At 39.2% G+C, this 16,175-nt stretch overlaps 1 protein-coding gene across 2 annotated transcripts; it reads left to right on the top strand.

Moving 5' to 3' along the window:
- Positions 1–179: 179 nt before the first annotated feature.
- arhgap25 (Rho GTPase activating protein 25) lies at positions 180–15,100 on the top strand. 2 transcript variants are annotated; one of them, XM_058070506.1, is made up of 11 exons: positions 180–511; positions 3,220–3,422; positions 5,377–5,464; positions 5,645–5,755; positions 7,303–7,507; positions 10,250–10,382; positions 10,451–10,524; positions 10,604–10,725; positions 12,500–12,654; positions 12,723–13,210; positions 14,674–15,100. In XM_058070506.1, the coding sequence occupies exons 1-11, from the start codon at positions 448–450 to the stop codon at positions 14,873–14,875; spliced, it is 1,845 nt and encodes a 614-aa protein (XP_057926489.1). In that variant the 5' UTR covers positions 180–447; the 3' UTR covers positions 14,876–15,100. The 2 variants fall into 2 exon arrangements, with proteins under 2 accessions (XP_057926489.1, XP_057926488.1); XM_058070505.1 differs by having other exon boundaries at positions 184–511; positions 5,642–5,755.
- The last annotated feature ends 1,075 nt before the right edge of the window (positions 15,101–16,175 follow it).

The following is a 16,175-nucleotide window of genomic DNA, read 5'->3' as shown; positions in this document are numbered from 1 at the left end:
CCTGTCCTAGATCAAATTAGAGGACACGCTCAATGTCGCCCCCTATTGGTGGAACGTTACACTTACTCTGACATCTAACACCGTGCTTTAATATGGTGACTCAGGTCGTAGAGTGCTGGTCTCCCGGCCTGATGGATGGATGGTTGAACCCCGGTTGCTGAAAAACCATTTCACGCCGTTTCAATAAACATTTGACATTTTTAAAAGTCCTGAGCCTTTTCAGTGAGTCCCCTTTAAGACATTGATTCAAAACAAGTTAGAACATGGATGCAAATGCAACATGAGGAAACACGAGTGTGTTTTGAAAGTGTGACAAAAAACCCAAACATGAACACACAGGAAGCAGGAAGTGTGATTTGCGATAACTTTTCTCTGTGTGTGTGTGTGTGAGTTTGTGTGTGTGTGTTTGTGTAATTAAACACTGACCTATGCTAAAAATTGAGCATAATGTCTTTGAAACTACCTCGCCACTGGGATTTTAGCACTTTTAAAACCGAGACAGCACGGATAGGTAAGTGGATATGCGGCGTTCACTGACAGCGGTATGCATGGTACTTCTTAGAATTCACTATAAAAGTGCAAAAAAAAAAGGAGTTTTTGACATTAGGTCAAATGTAGTACAGTTCAGTTGTGTTTCAAGGAGACTTAGCAACAGATGAGTGTTTTTCTCAATATTTTTGGCGGCGAGTGTGGGTTGAATTTACAGCAAATATCATGAAAATAAAAAATGCTACATTTTATGCATGAAAGATGCTAACGCCAATCCAATGTCATGCATGCTTGGTGTTAGGGTTATATTAATGAGCTACTAGTGTAGCTCATTAATAAATTCATGTTCTTTTTATAATATACTGAGGGCCAATAAAAAAAAGTAAGCAGTTATTTGAAAATAGCCCACCTTTGAAGACCCCTGTTTGGCCGTAATATCATATACGTAATATCGTAATATAATTGTTTTTTATATTATATATTTTTTTTCACGTGGTGTTGTTAAATTTATGTATTTATGTATTTTTAATAATATATAAACCACACCTTGCTCCCCCAGGCTCATTTATCGACTGTAAATATGTGACAATGACCGGAAGTAGCATTTTGTTGAACGACTCTATTTTGCCATACAAGTTTAACGTGAGCCTTTTATTATTCTCTTCTTATATTTGGATTAAATTTACAACCATGTCTGCAATGTGTGCTTCCACATACAGTAGATCCGACCATTACATCTTCAATGTAATAAATATTGGGCAAATTACTTTAAAAGTTATTAATTATAGCTATAGCCGAGCGCGTGACTTGCAATTCTCTGCCGAAACGCTTGGGGGCAGTGTTTTTCTGAGAGTGAGCAACCAACTAACTATGTAGACTTATTGTGCAGTCGTAGTAAACAATGGCCACTAAGATAAGATAAGATAAGTCCATTTTATAATATATATAATATTATATATATATATATAAGTCTATTTTAGTTGGTTTCATGCAAGAATCAAGCTAGACTTCAATAGTTTCTGTTGTGATCTGGTGCTATACTATGTTATGGTCGCCCATAAAAATGTCTATTTTTGTCCTTCACTCAGAACACAATCCAGGACTAAATCCTCCATATGCCTCACACGCGTATTAAAAGTATTTGAAGTATAAAATGTACAGGTACACACCGTTAATTAATGATAATAATTGAAAGAGAACAGATGGAATTGTAGTGGCACACAACCATGGTGCATTCAAGGACTGCTTTGTAAGAGTGATACATGTATGCTGTATATTTCACTTCTACTATCACATATTTGTAAATGATTACCGACTTATGGTGAATTAAGTTTTTTTTTTACAGCTTACTAGCATGTGACAAAAGTGTAACTCTAAAATATTTTTGCCTTTAAACATCAATTTTTAAAATGCATTTCTGTGTGTGGCCTTTGTGTTCCTCAGGAGGCTTTGAGCTGCCTGTTAATGACGCTTTTGAAATGAGACCAAAGAATATTCAAGCGTGTAGGTGGAGGCCTTCAAAGTGTAGTCCTCAGGCAGTCATGCAGCCACTTCCTGTTTATTCCAGCGAGGCCCTACTTCTTCTCTGTCATTTGATCAACAAAACACACTGAATTCATTGCGTAATTGGGCCTCTCTACTATCTCCCATTAACGTCATTGCATGTTGTGCCTGCACGTTTCATAAACACCTTGTCCGCTTGTATTAATATTTCTGCAAAACTATCGCAGCTCTGTGCAGACAGCCCCAACAGGAGCTTGGTCAGCATAAAGAAGCAGCTTCGACGCTTTAGAGCAGGGGTCTCAAACACGCGGCCCGTGGGCCAAATGTGGCACGCAGGACACTAGTTTGAGGCCCCCGCCTTGATATGAAAGTTTAATGTTAGTGCGGCCCGCGCAAGTTTGATATGGATGCTGTATGGTATCATGTACCCAGAAAAAATTATTACGTTTGATTCATGTTCATGTTAAAGGTTAAATAACTGTTAATAGTTATCCTCCCTATCCGTGTGGAAGTGGTAAGTTTTTGGCTTTTTAATTTTAAAGGAAATAACTTGAAGGCTACCGTTTAGGTCGCTAGCTCTCTAGTTTGCGAGTTAGCATGTGTCTCAAGACCCTGCAATATGTTGTAAATAAAAAGAGTATAAATGTGACTATAGTCGTGTTTTGTCATGTCTACAGGGCTCTAATAATGCTTTGTTCATTTTAATCTGAAAAAAATAATTTGTCTACCCACCAACTATATGTGGTTTCTTAAGTTTTTATTATTTGCTTTTTTATTATTATTATTATTATTATTACATTTATTTATTACTGATTGATTGATTTTATTTATTCTTGATTTGTTTATTTATTTTGCATCTTATTTTATGTAGAAAAATAAAAAGATATTAATATTTATATTTATTTATATTTATTTTTAAGATATTTGAGAACAGTGAAATGTTTTATCAGAGCTTTTATTGTAGAAATTTGGAACCAAAGCGAAGTTTTTTTTAATTTTTTGTTTTTAATAAATTTGTTTTTTTGTTTTTTTTCTTGGAAAACCTGATGCGGCCCAGTCTCACCCAGACCCGAGCTCCAGTGGCCCCCAAATAAATTGAGTTTGAGACCCCTGCCTTAGAGCATAAATAAGCTTCGCCACCCTGAACTGCTGGTGCATATTCATTCTAAAAAGAGGAAGTACTCCAGATGCTTTTTGTTATGTTCTTCTCTCATTGATGTCTTCCAGCTCGGTGCAAGAGCATACTACCCGGTGAGGGAATCCCAAGTGTGGGTTCACGGCTCTCCACCAGGTCCATGGAGAAGCCTCTAAAAGCCGGCTGGCTCAAGAAACAGCAAAGGTCTCTAGTGAAGAACTGGCAGCAGCGCTACTTTGTGCTGAGGGGCAGCACTCTAACCTACCACAAGGATGACAGAGAGACGACCATCTTGGTAAGGAATTGTCGTTTTGTAGTCTGATTTGTTTTAAAGGGGAACTGCACTTTTTTGGAGGAATTTTACCCATTATACACAATCTTTGTGAAAAACTAATTTTCTTCCCTTTTCTGTGCATTTTAACACAAGAAAACAAGTTAATATGAGTTAGCTAACAATGCACATCATTTGGACACATTTATTTTGATGACAAAACCCTCAAAAAATTTGTTTTATCATTTGATATCCATGCTGTGATCATGCAAGAACAAATACACTGATGATAACATGTAATACTTCAAGTATCTTGGTGTAGGACGGCTCTCGTTTAGTCTCATGTTCTAGACTAGGTAGGACAGCTCCAGTCTGAGAGACGAGGTAGGACGGCTCTCGTTTAGTCTCATGTTCTATACTGGGTAGGACGGCTCCAGTCTGAGAGACAAGGTAGAACGGCTCTCGTTTAGTCTCATGTTCTAGACTAGGTAGGACAGCTCTAATTTGAGAGACAAGGTAGAACGGCTCTCATTTCGTCTCATGTTCAAGACTAGGTAGGACGGCTCCAGTCTGAGAGACTAGGTAGGACGGCTCTAGTTTAGTCTCATGTTCTAGACTAGGTAGGACAGCTGCAATCTGAGAGACTAGATAGGACGGCTCTCGTTTAGTCTCATGTTCTACACTAGGTAGGACAGCTGCAATCTGAGAGACTAGGTAGGACGGCTCTCGTTTAGTCTCATGTTCTAGACTAGGTAGGACAGCTCCAGTCTGAGAGACTAGGTAGGACGGCTCTCGTTTAGTCTCATGTTCGAGACTGGGTAGGACAGCTCCAATCTAAGAGACTAGGTAGGACGGCTGTCGTTTAGTCTCATGTTCTAGACTAGGTAGGACAGCTCCAGTCTGAGAGACTAGGTAGGACGGCTCTCGTTTAGTCTCATGTTCAAGACTAGGTAAGACAGCTCTAATTTGAGAGACAAGGTAGGACGGCTCTCGTTTAGTCTCATGTTCGAGACTAGGTAGGACGGCTCTCGTTTAGTCTCATGTTCTAGACTGGGTAGGACAGCTCCAATCTGAGAGACTAGGTAGGACGGCTCTCATTTTGTCCCATGTTCAAGACTAGGTAGGACGGCTCCAGTCTCAGAGACTAGGTAGGACGGCTCTCATTTAGTCTCATGTTCGAGACTAGGTAGGACGGCTCTCGTTTAGTCTCATGTTCGAGACTAGGTAGGACAGCTGCAATCTGAGAGACTAGATAGGACGGCTCTCGTTTAGTCTCATGTTCCAGACTAGGTAGGACGGCTCCAGTCTGAGAGACTAGATAGGACGGCTCTCGTTTAGTCTCATGTTCGAGACTAGGTAGGACAGCTCTAATTTGAGAGACAAGGTAGAACGGCTCTCATTTAGTCTCATGTTCAAGACTAGGTAGGACGGCTCCAGTCTGAGAGACGAGGTAGGATGGCTCTTGTTTAGTCTCATGTTCAAGACTAGGTAGGACAGCTCTAATTTGAGAGACAAGGTAGGACGGCTCTTGTTTAGTCTCATGTTCAAGACTAGGCAGGACGGCTCCAGTCTGAGAGACTAGGTAGGACGGCTCTCATTTAGTCTCATGTTTAGTCTCAGGTTTGGACTCATCATCAGTCTTTGTGGCTGCATGGCGGTCGAGTGGTTAGCGCGCAGACCTCACACCTAGGAGACGAGGGTTCAATTCCATCTCGGCCATCTCTGTGTGGAGTTTGCATGGAGTTTGTTAATTAGCGACTCCAAATTGTCCATAGGTATGAATGTGAGTGTGAATGGTTGTTTGTCTATATGTGCCCTGTGATTGGCTGGCCACCAGTCCAGGGTGTACCGAAGACAGATGGGATAGGCTCCAGCACCCCCCAACGCCTCTTGTGACCCGCGGTAGATAATGAATGAATGAATGAATCAGTGCCTTTAATATCAGTGAATTTATGTTTTATTTATTTGTATTTTTTAGGGACTCATCCCGCTGCAGTTCAGTAAGATCAATGAACTCACCCCAAACTCGGATGAAAACGGGAAATATATCTTCGAAATCATACCAGGTGATATTCAGATTACAGTCATATGATGGTATTTATACATTTTTCCGTTAAGCAGCCTTTCACTTTCTATTTCGTATGAACTAAGAAAGAGAAAAAGGGGATGTGTAACCAACTCCAAATAGACAGACGTCTCCACAGATGGATCCTGCTGTTCTACTGTTCATTCTTTATTTACAGCAGGTACAAATGGGGACAAAGAACGCTGCCCTTATGTGTTCATGGCCAGCTCCCAGACTGATATGGAGGAGTGGGTCCGCACGCTGCGCAGGGTCATCGGTGTTCCGAGTGGAGGTGCAATTAAATCTCAAATTTGACTACAATTTGTTTAGACGTACCCCAGAGTTACCCCAGTTTTTTTTTACCATTCCAGAAAATGGTCTTATCTCACAATGTTAAAGAATCCTTTAAAAACCTCCTGGATCCAAACAGTGATGGGGATCACCCCCAAAATTATACCAGTACTTCTGTATGAAATTTCACTCAAATTTATTACAACCTTTCAAGTTATTGTGAACAAAAAAAGATAAATACCAGCAAAAACTTGCAAAAAAATCACATTTATTTACGAAAATGGTCACCCCCAAAATGATCTGAGAGACTAGGTAGGACGGCTCTCGTTTAGTCTCATGTTCTAGACTAGGTAGGACAGCTGCAATCTGAGAGACTAGGTAGGACGGCTCTCGTTTAGTCTCATGTTCTAGACTAGGTAGGCCAGCTCCAGTCTGAGAGACTAGGTAGGACGGCTCTCATTTAGTCTCATGTTTGAGACTAGGTAGGACAGCTCCAGTCTGAGAGACTAGGTAGGACGGCTCTTGTTTAGTCTCATGTTCAACACTAGGTAGGACGGCTCCAGTCTGAGAGACTAGGTAGGACGGCTCTCATTTAGTCTCATGTTTAGTCCCAGGTTTGGACTCATCATCAGTCTTTGTGGCTGCAGCAAAAACCAGCAAAAACCTGCAAAAAAAAATCACATTTATTTACGAAAATGGTCACCCCCAAAATGATACCAGTACTTCTGTATGTCATTTATAACAATTCCTGAAAATTTAACTCAAATTTATTACAAAAAAACAAAACAAAAAACATAAATACCAGCAAAAACCTGCAAAAAAATTCAGATTTTTTTTTACAAAAATGGTCTTGTTAATTGTTAAAGAATCCTTTAAAAACTTCCCGGATCCAAACAGTGATGGGGATCACCCCCAAAATGATACCAGTACTTCTGTATGTCATTTATAACAATTCCTGAAAATTTCACTCAAATTTATTACAAAAAAACAACAAAAAAACATAAATACCAGCAAAAACCTGCAAAAAAATTCTGATTTTTTTACGAAAATGGTCTTATCTCGCAATGTTAAAGAATCCTTTAAAAACTTCCTGGATCCAAACAGTGATGGATCAACATCGAAAATTTCACTCAAATTTATTAGAAACTTTCAAATTATCGTGAACAAAAACAGATAAATACCAGCAAAAAAACTGCATATAAAATGCACATTTATTTAAAATTAAGCATCTTCAAGCATATACTGGCTAAATGAAGTAAAATACAATACAAAAATAAAGACTGATTCATTCAAAGATGTTATGTTATGTAGGATTCTACACTGGTTCGGTGAGACACACAAGCACCAAACGTCATCGCAGGAACAAAAGGCTTTTTTTGCAAGTTTGAATGATCTCACAATAATCCCTAATAAAAAAAAACTCATAAAAACACAACCTACTAAGCGAAAACCCAACTTTCAACCTTCAGTATCACTTCCTGTACACCCAATATTAAGATTTCATCATAATTAAAAATGCATAATTGCATCTCTGCTGTGTTCCTGTAGTCTTTGGAAAAAGTCTGAAGGACACCGTGGCGTATGAGCAACGTTTTGGGCCCCACATGGTGCCAATCCTTGTCCAGAAGTGCGCGGAATACATCAGAGAACACGGTCTAAACGAGGAAGGCATCTTCCGACTTCCTGGACAAGACAACTCAGTCAAAGAATTCAGAGACGCCTTCGATGCAGGAGAGAGGCCGTCTTTCCCCAGGTGAGGCACCCCTAAAAACTACATAGGATCTATATAGTCTATACCAGGGGTCTCAAACATGTAATCTAACATGTAATGTCGCTCTGATGTACCGGTTCCTGATCCTATCCATCCTGGTCACTCCCAATGAGAGTGACTCAGCATCCTCATCTCTGCTCCCTCCAGTTCTGCTTCATGTTTTTTCCTCAGTGGCACTGTCGCTAGACCATGGGTCTCAAACTTGCGGCCCGTGGGCCAAATGCGGCCCCGCGAGACGCTACTTTGAGGCCCCCAACTTACCATATACCAAAGTATAATGTTGAAATTACAACACACCGGACACAATTAACATGATTTTGCCCCGCCCGTACTCTTACCCTACCCTGTTACCCCTACCCTGTTTTGCTTTGGATTAGCAATGAAGCTAAAGGCTTATGACGCTTATGGGTACAAATAAATGCAGGAAATGATTTGGAATAAAACGGAAAATACACGTCAAGATAAAGCATCTCATCAAACATGTTGTTAAAGTTACGACGCTGGAACTGAGTACGATGCTAACTTGCTAATTGGGTCAAATTATTAAGTTTCATTAATGTTCATGTTAAAGGTTAAATAACTGTTAATACTGTACATTTGAATCTGAAAAAAATCATTTCTCTACCAACTGTATGTGGTTTCTTACATTTTTCTTATTTGCTGTTTTATTATTATTTTACTTATTTATTACTGATTGATTGATTTATTGTCTTTATTCTTAATTGGTTTATTTATTTTTTTAATCTTATTTTGTGTATAGAAAAATAAAAATTAAGATATTTGAGAACAGTGGAATGTTTTATCAGATATTTTGGTGTGGAAAACCGGAACCAAAGTACTGAAAAAGTGTAGGGTATAGCAGAAGCAAAAGCATTATTGATTTTTTTTCCAGTTTTTAATAAATGCGTTTTTTTTTGTTTTTTTTTGAAAACCTGATGCGGCCCGGCTTCACCCAGAACCTAGCTCCGGTGGCCCCCAGGTAAATTGAGTTTGAGACCCCTGCTCTACACACACATGAATGAATCACTTCAATCCTGATAGCGTTTTACAAACAAGCTTATGTAGTACATTTCAGCAAGTACAGAACATGAAACTTGGATTTTTTTTTTCAGTGCAGTGTGACACCACATCCTGTTCTGGCGGGCATGCAAGAGGATGCCTGCATGTCTTACACAATGTCATAACCTTTTTTTCCACAGCTTGCATTGCCAAAATAGATGGTATGATTGAAATAGGCTGCATGGTGGTTGAGTGGTTAGGACGCAGACCTCGCAGCTAGGAGACCCGAGTTCAATTCCACTCTCGGCCATGTCTGTGTGGAGTTTGCATGTTCTCCCCGTGCATGTGTGGGTTTTCTCCGCGGATTCCAAAAACATGCTAGGCTAATTAGCGACTCCAAATTGTCCATAGGTATGAATGTGAGTGTGAATGGTTGTTTGTCTATATGTGCCCTGTGATTGGCTGGCCACCCGCCCGGAGACAGCTGGGATATGAATGAATGATTTAACTACATCATGCCATATAATGTTGGTCAGGGTTGTCCAACATCCGGTCAAGGGGCCTTTTGCAATCCACTATGTTTTTTTTATTGGCACATTCTAAAAATAGCATTTAACAATAAAAATAAACAAACAATAGCAAAAATCAGCAGTTTTACTAAATATTACAAAAAGAAAGTAGTCATAATTTTGTGAGAATAACGTCATATGAGTGTAATAATAATAGTCATTTTAGTTGAAATGCCAAAGAAAAAAGATGTGTTTTATTTTTAATGAAGTAAAACAAACAAAGAAAAAAGGAAAAAAAATTAAAGTCAGGTTATGGGAAATTATGAGAATAAAATGTAAATATTATGGGAATAAAGTAATTAAGAAAATGTAAAAGATGGGTTGAAATTGTCAGAAAATTAAAAACTACTAAATATTACAAGAAAAAAGTAGTCATAATTTTGTGAGAATAACATCATATGAAGAAAAATAATGTAATTTTAGTTGAAATGCCAAAGAAAAAAGATGTGTTTTATTTTTAATGAAGTGAAACAAACAAAGAAAAAAGCAAAAAAAAAAATGTTTTAAGTCAGGTTATGGGAAATTATGAGAATAAAATGTAAATATTATGGGAACAAAGTAATTAAGAAAATTTAAAAGATGGTTTGAAATTGTCAGAAAATCAAAAACTACAGCAGTAATGGAAATGAAAAAAATTACTATAATATAATAAAATATTAAGAGAAAATAGCAAAAAGTCGCAATTTTATAAGAATATACTCATAATATCATAACAAAAAAGTAAATTTTAGTAACATAGAGTTTAAATATTACAGAAAAAATATTTTTTTTAAGTTTTTTAAAATTATGAGAAATAAACAAAAAGGTTGGTGGGGGGTGGATTATAATAGGGGAATAAAATAGTAGCATTATTGGAAAAAGTCGTAATATTACGAAAAAATTTATGAAGATTATTTAAGATAAAATAAATTATTATTTATTTTATTATTTTTATTTTATAGATTATTTAAAATAAAAAACAAAACAAAAAAACAGCACAAATGTGGAAAAAAAGCAAGACCAAAGACCAAAGTTATATATATATATATATATATATATACGTATATATATATATATATATATATATATATATATATGTATATATAAAGTTTATATATATATATGATTTAGTCATTATATTTCTATTAATGAGTGTTTTGCATGCTGTCTCCCACAGTGGCACAGATGTGCACACAGTGGCGTCACTTTTTAAACTTTACTTACGGGACCTGCCGGAACCTGTGATACCATGGACTCAGTACCAGAATTTCCTGGACTGCACCAACCTGCTGGATTCCAACAAAGACGAAGTATGTGGACTTAACCAGGCTCCAACATCATGCGCTTTATGTGACACGTGTCTTTCTGTGTCATTCAGGGCCAAGAGATGTTGGAGAAACAGATCTCCCTCCTCCCGCCAGTCAACTACAATCTTCTAAGCTACATCTGTCGGTGAGGGAAAGCATTTAGACGTTCCTGTAGGCCACATAAAAAGAACACGCGTTCAACACTGGGTCTTGTTGCTTACCAGGTTCTTGTTTGAGGTGCAGCTGAACTCGAAAGTCAACAAGATGAGTGTGGAAAACCTGGCCACGGTGATGGGAATCAACCTGCTCAAACCCCAGATACAAGACCCCTTCTCAGTGATGAACGGTGCGAACACGTCAAACATCTGTACAGGAGGTCCTCCTTGACAAACGTTGCATTCCTACATTATTTTTTTATTAAGGGAGATTGACAGAGGCTTCATCAATTCATGCTCAAGACCAGATAGGACAAGTCTAGTCAGGGAGACGAGATGGGACATCTCTCATCTCGTCTCATGTTCGAGACTAGGTAGGACAGCTCCAGTCTGAGAGACTAGGTAGGACGTCTCTCATTTAGTCTCATGTTTGAGACTAGATATGAGAGTTCCAGTCTGAGAGACTAGGTAGGACGACTCTTGTTTAGTCTCATGTTCGAGACTAGGTAGGACAGCTCCAGTCTGAGAGACTAGGTAGGACGTCTCTCATTTAGTCTCATGTTTGAGACTAGATATGAGAGTTCCAGTCTGAGAGACTAGGTAGGACGACTCTTGTTTAGTCTTATGTTCGAGACTAGGTAGGACAGCTCCAGTCTGAGAGACTTGGTAGGATGGCTCTCGTTTAGTCTCATTTTCGAGACTAGATAGGACAGCTCCAGTCTGAGAGACTAGGTAGTAGAGCTCTTGTTTAGTCTCATGTTCGAGACTAGGTAGGACAGCTCCAGTGTGAGAGACTTGGTAGGATGGCTCTCGTTTAGTCTCATTTTTGAGACTAGGTAGAACAGCTCCAATCTGAGATACTAGGTAGGATGGCTGTTGTTTAGTCTCATCTTTGAGAATAGGTAGGACGGCTCTCGTTTAGTCTCATGTTCAAGACTAGGTAGGACAGTTCCAGTTTGAGAGAATAGGTAGGACAGCTCTTGTTTAGTCTCATGTTCAAGATTAGATAGGACAGTTCCAGTCTCAGAGACTAGGTAGGACGGCTCTTGTTTAGTCTCATCTTCAAGACTAGGTAGGACAGCTCCAGTCTGAGACTAGGTAGGACAGCTCTCGTTTAGTCTCATGTTCAAGACTAGGTCGGACAGCTCCAGTCTGAGGGACTTGGTAGGACGGCTCTCGTTTAGTCTCATGTTCGAGACTAGGTAGGACGACTCTCGTTTTGTCTCATGTTCGAGACTAGGTTGGACAGCTTCAATCTGAGAGACTAGATAGGACGGCTCTCGTTTAGTCTCATGTTCAAGACTAGATAGGACAGCTCCAGTCGGTGACTAGGTAGGACAGCTCTTGTTTAGTCTCATGTTCAAGACTAGATAGGACAGCTCCAGTCGGTGACTAGGTAGGACAGCTCTCGTTTAGTCTCATGTCTGAGACTAGGTAGGACGGCTTTTGTTTAGTCTCATGTACAAGACTAGATAGGACAGCTTCAGTCTCAGAGACTAGGTAGGACGGCTCTCGTTTGGTCTTATGTTCAAGACTAGGTAGGACAGCTCCAGTCTGAGAGACAAGGTAGAACGGCTCTTGTTTAGTCTCATGTTCAAGACTAGGTCGGACAGCTGCAGTCTGAGAGACTAGGTAGGACTGCTCTCGTTGAGTCTCATGTTTGAGACTAGGTAGGACAGCTCCAATCTGAGAGAATAGATAGGACGGCTCTTGTTTAGTCTCATGTTCAAGACTAGGTAGGGCAACTCCAGTCTGAGAGACAAGGTAGGACGACTCTTGTTGTCTGTTGGAGCTGTCCTATCTAGTCCTTGAGCATGAACTGATGACATCTAAGACTTGGATTCAGTGCCCTGAGAATACAAAGACCTAAATGAATGAGAAAAGCCTTTCTAAATAGGAATAATCTACAATATGAAAAGTTATGAAAATGAGCCTGTCGGATCTTTGGTTTGTTTTTCTCCACAGCAACGCCTCACATCCAGAAGTTGATGACGGAGATGATCAGACGGCATGTGACATTGTTCCCTCTCAGCAAAGATGTTCCTCCTTCATCTCCCTCCAACAAGACCGGGAACCAGAAGAACTCTCCTCGCAACTTTGTTGGCTGGGAGTCCACTGAGGTACAAACAGCGGACATCACCCACATTTGAATGATGGAAGAGATGCAGGTTTGATATCTTCGTTCTAGATGGATGAGGCGGAGTGCCACCACAGTCCAGGTCCCAGGAGAGGAAACTTCAGAGATGTCCTTCAAGATCCTCCTCTTTCATTTTCTTCTGACAGCTGGCAAGGAAGCGCTCGCAAACGTACACAAACCCTACCCGCGTTCAACTGCCCCCTTACGGGGATGGCGGCAAAGGCAGGCGCCGTCAACCGTTGGAGTCGCATCCAAGATACGGTGGAGAAAAGTGGTACTTTATCAGAGGACATTTTTAAGATCTTGGATCTCCGAAATTCAGGATCTTTGTTCAGTGGTTCACCAAGAAGCTCCAAGGACGGAGAAGCAAACTTCAACGGTGGAGACGGAGCAGTCAAGAATGGTTCTTCTCCTAATATTTCCCCAAAAACTGACAGTGACTCACAACCTTCTCAGGCCCAAAAGAGCGCAGAACCCTTGACAGGAAGTGGATCAGCTCAGGAAGTCAACACCAGAAGGGACAGCCAGAACTTTGATAGGTGGGGAGTCACACAATTGCTCATTTTGTGCCAACCTGCCACCGTGTCCTTGCATCCTGGGATAACATAACACAATCATTAGCCACGTTTACATGGATCCAAATATTCCAATTCCATTCGGATTATTTGCTAAAACTGGCAATACGGAGTTATTCCAACAAGTGAAAGAAAAACTCCAGGAAGTCGGTATCACGTGATGTTGGTGTTTACGCTTTACTGCGAATGCCCCATTGACTATTCTGGTTGATTATAGCGGTGCATGTAGACACGCCATTGGAATATTCCTTTCCATGTATACCATTGCTTTCGGGAAGATTCCATTCGGAAAGAGAAAAACTCCTCATGTAAACGTGGCTAATGATAACATTCACTTATACTGTGTCATGATAACTATCCATCCATTCATTTTCTATGCCGCTTATCCTCATTAGTATTACGGGCATGCTGGAGCCTATCCCAGCTGTCTTCGGGCGAGAGGCGGGGTCGCCAGCCAATCACAGGGCACATATAGACAAACAACCATTCACACTCACATTCATACCTATGGACAATTTGGAGTCGCTAATTAACCTAGCATGTTTTTGGAATGTGGGAGGAAACCGGAGTACCCGGAGAAAACCCACGCATGCACGGGGAGAACATGCAAACTCCACACAAAGATGGCTGAGGGTGGAATTGAACTCGGGTATCCTAGCTGTGAGGTCTGCGTGCTAACCACTTGTCCGCCGTGCAGCTATGGACAATTTGGAGTCGCCAATATTGGAACATTGGAATATTCCTTTCCATGTATATACCATTGCTTTTGGAAAGGTCATTCGGAAAGATTCAGGTTCAGGTTTTATGATTATTAATATTATCATTATTATGCTTGTTGTGAGGTAATTCGCACCTGCAATAAATCAAGTCTGGTGCTTGTGTGTCTCACCCATTACAGTTACATTACTGACACCCAGTCACCATACTATACTATACTATACTATACTATACTATACTATACTATACTATACTATACTATACTATACTATACTATACTATACTATACTATACTATACTATACTATACTATACATTATACTATACATTATACTATATTATATTATCACTATACTATACTATACATTATACTATACTATACATTATAGTATAATGATTATACTATATTATATTATCACTATACTATACTGTACTGTACTATACTACACTACACTATACTATACTATACTATACTATACTATACTACATACTATATACTATACTATACTATGTATACCATTGCTTTCGGAAAGGTCATTCGGAAAGATTCCATTCGGAAAGAGAAAAAGTCATGTAAACGTGGCTTTTGCCAAATTTGACACTTTTGTACAAAATGCATCAAAACGGTCACGGCATCCTTTCATGTTCTTGTATCTGAACCCTCACTGGAAAACAGAACAATATCTGACCTTTGTGTCGTGTGTCTTGCAGTATGAAGCAGGAGATGAAGAAGTTGAAGGCTGCAATAGCGGAGCTCCAGTCTACTCTAGAGGCTGAACGTTGCCGGGTGGCAGATTTGGAAGCACGTCTGAGAAACACGGAGAGCAGCCGAGATGAAGCTCAGAGACAAAATGAAGAACTTCAAAGGCACATTCAGAAGCTCCTTTGTGGAGAACATCATGCCCCCACTTAACGGTTCCTTGGACCCTCGATAGACATGAACTGGAAATGTCTAATGTTATTGTTTTATGGCTAACATGCAATAATATTCTGAAAGACTTTCTAGGTGTTTCAGATGGGGACCTGTGTTGTTTAGCAGACAGGAAGTGATGTCAGGGTTCAGATTTCAGTTTTGTTATTAATTAGGGAATAATTTGCCTGTTGTGAGATCGTTCAAAACTGCAATAAAAGTGTGTAGTTCCGGTGATGAGGTCTGGTGCTTGTGTGTCTTACTGAACATTACAGAAACATGACCGACAGCTAGAGACCAGTGCAGAATACTAGATATCATCACATACATATTTGAATATCCATATCCATTTTAGTTTATTTTGACATTTTTATGCTTGGAAATGCTTAATACAAAATTTGATATAGCATATTTCATGGAAAAAAATGCCCGGGTTCAAACATCAAACATCAAACAGTCTGTCTTAGACTGAAGCCGCAAACGACTGTATTCGGGTCATTTTGGTGATGAAGTCTGGTGCTTGTGTGTCTTACTGAACATTACAGAAACATTACTGACAGCTAGTGACCAGTGCGGAATACTTCATATCATCATATATATATTTGAATATCGGTATCCAATATCCATTTTAGTTTATTTTGACATTTTTATGCTTGGAAATGCATAAAACCTAAACTAACCCTAACCCTAACCCTACCCTAAACCTAAACCTAAATCTACCCTAACCCTACCCTAACCCTAACCCTTTACAGCCATAAATCATTTAGGCCACTATTTACCACCAATAACACAGACAAAGACACAAATAGTCCAAAAAGTGTTGAGCAAAAGAATGAGGATTTGAAGTAAAAAGCAAAACAATGAGGTAATGTCCTGCCCGGGAACAAAAAAAAAAAAGATAAGCCTGAGAAGACAAAGGGAAAAAAGTGCATTGTAGCAAAGTCAACAGCGATCGTAGCCAACATGCTAACACAGGTCAGGTGACCGCCAAGCATTTGCGTCGTCATCAAGGGCAGCGTTGTTTCCTATATACTATACTATACTATACTATACTATACTATACTATACTATACTATACTATACTATACTATACTATACTATACTATACTATACTATACTATACTATACTATACTATACTATACTATACTATACTATACTATACTATACTATACTATACTATACTATACTATACTATACTATATACTATATACTATATACTATATACTATATACTATACTAAACTATATACTATACTATACTATACTATATACTATACTATATACTATACTATATACTATACTA

The sequence above is a fragment of the Doryrhamphus excisus genome, chromosome 4 (assembly GCF_030265055.1).
Source record: "Doryrhamphus excisus isolate RoL2022-K1 chromosome 4, RoL_Dexc_1.0, whole genome shotgun sequence".
Taxonomy (NCBI): domain Eukaryota; kingdom Metazoa; phylum Chordata; class Actinopteri; order Syngnathiformes; family Syngnathidae; genus Doryrhamphus; species Doryrhamphus excisus.
Note: the sequence above shows the minus strand (reverse complement) of the source record. Positions and strands in the feature narration are given on the sequence as shown.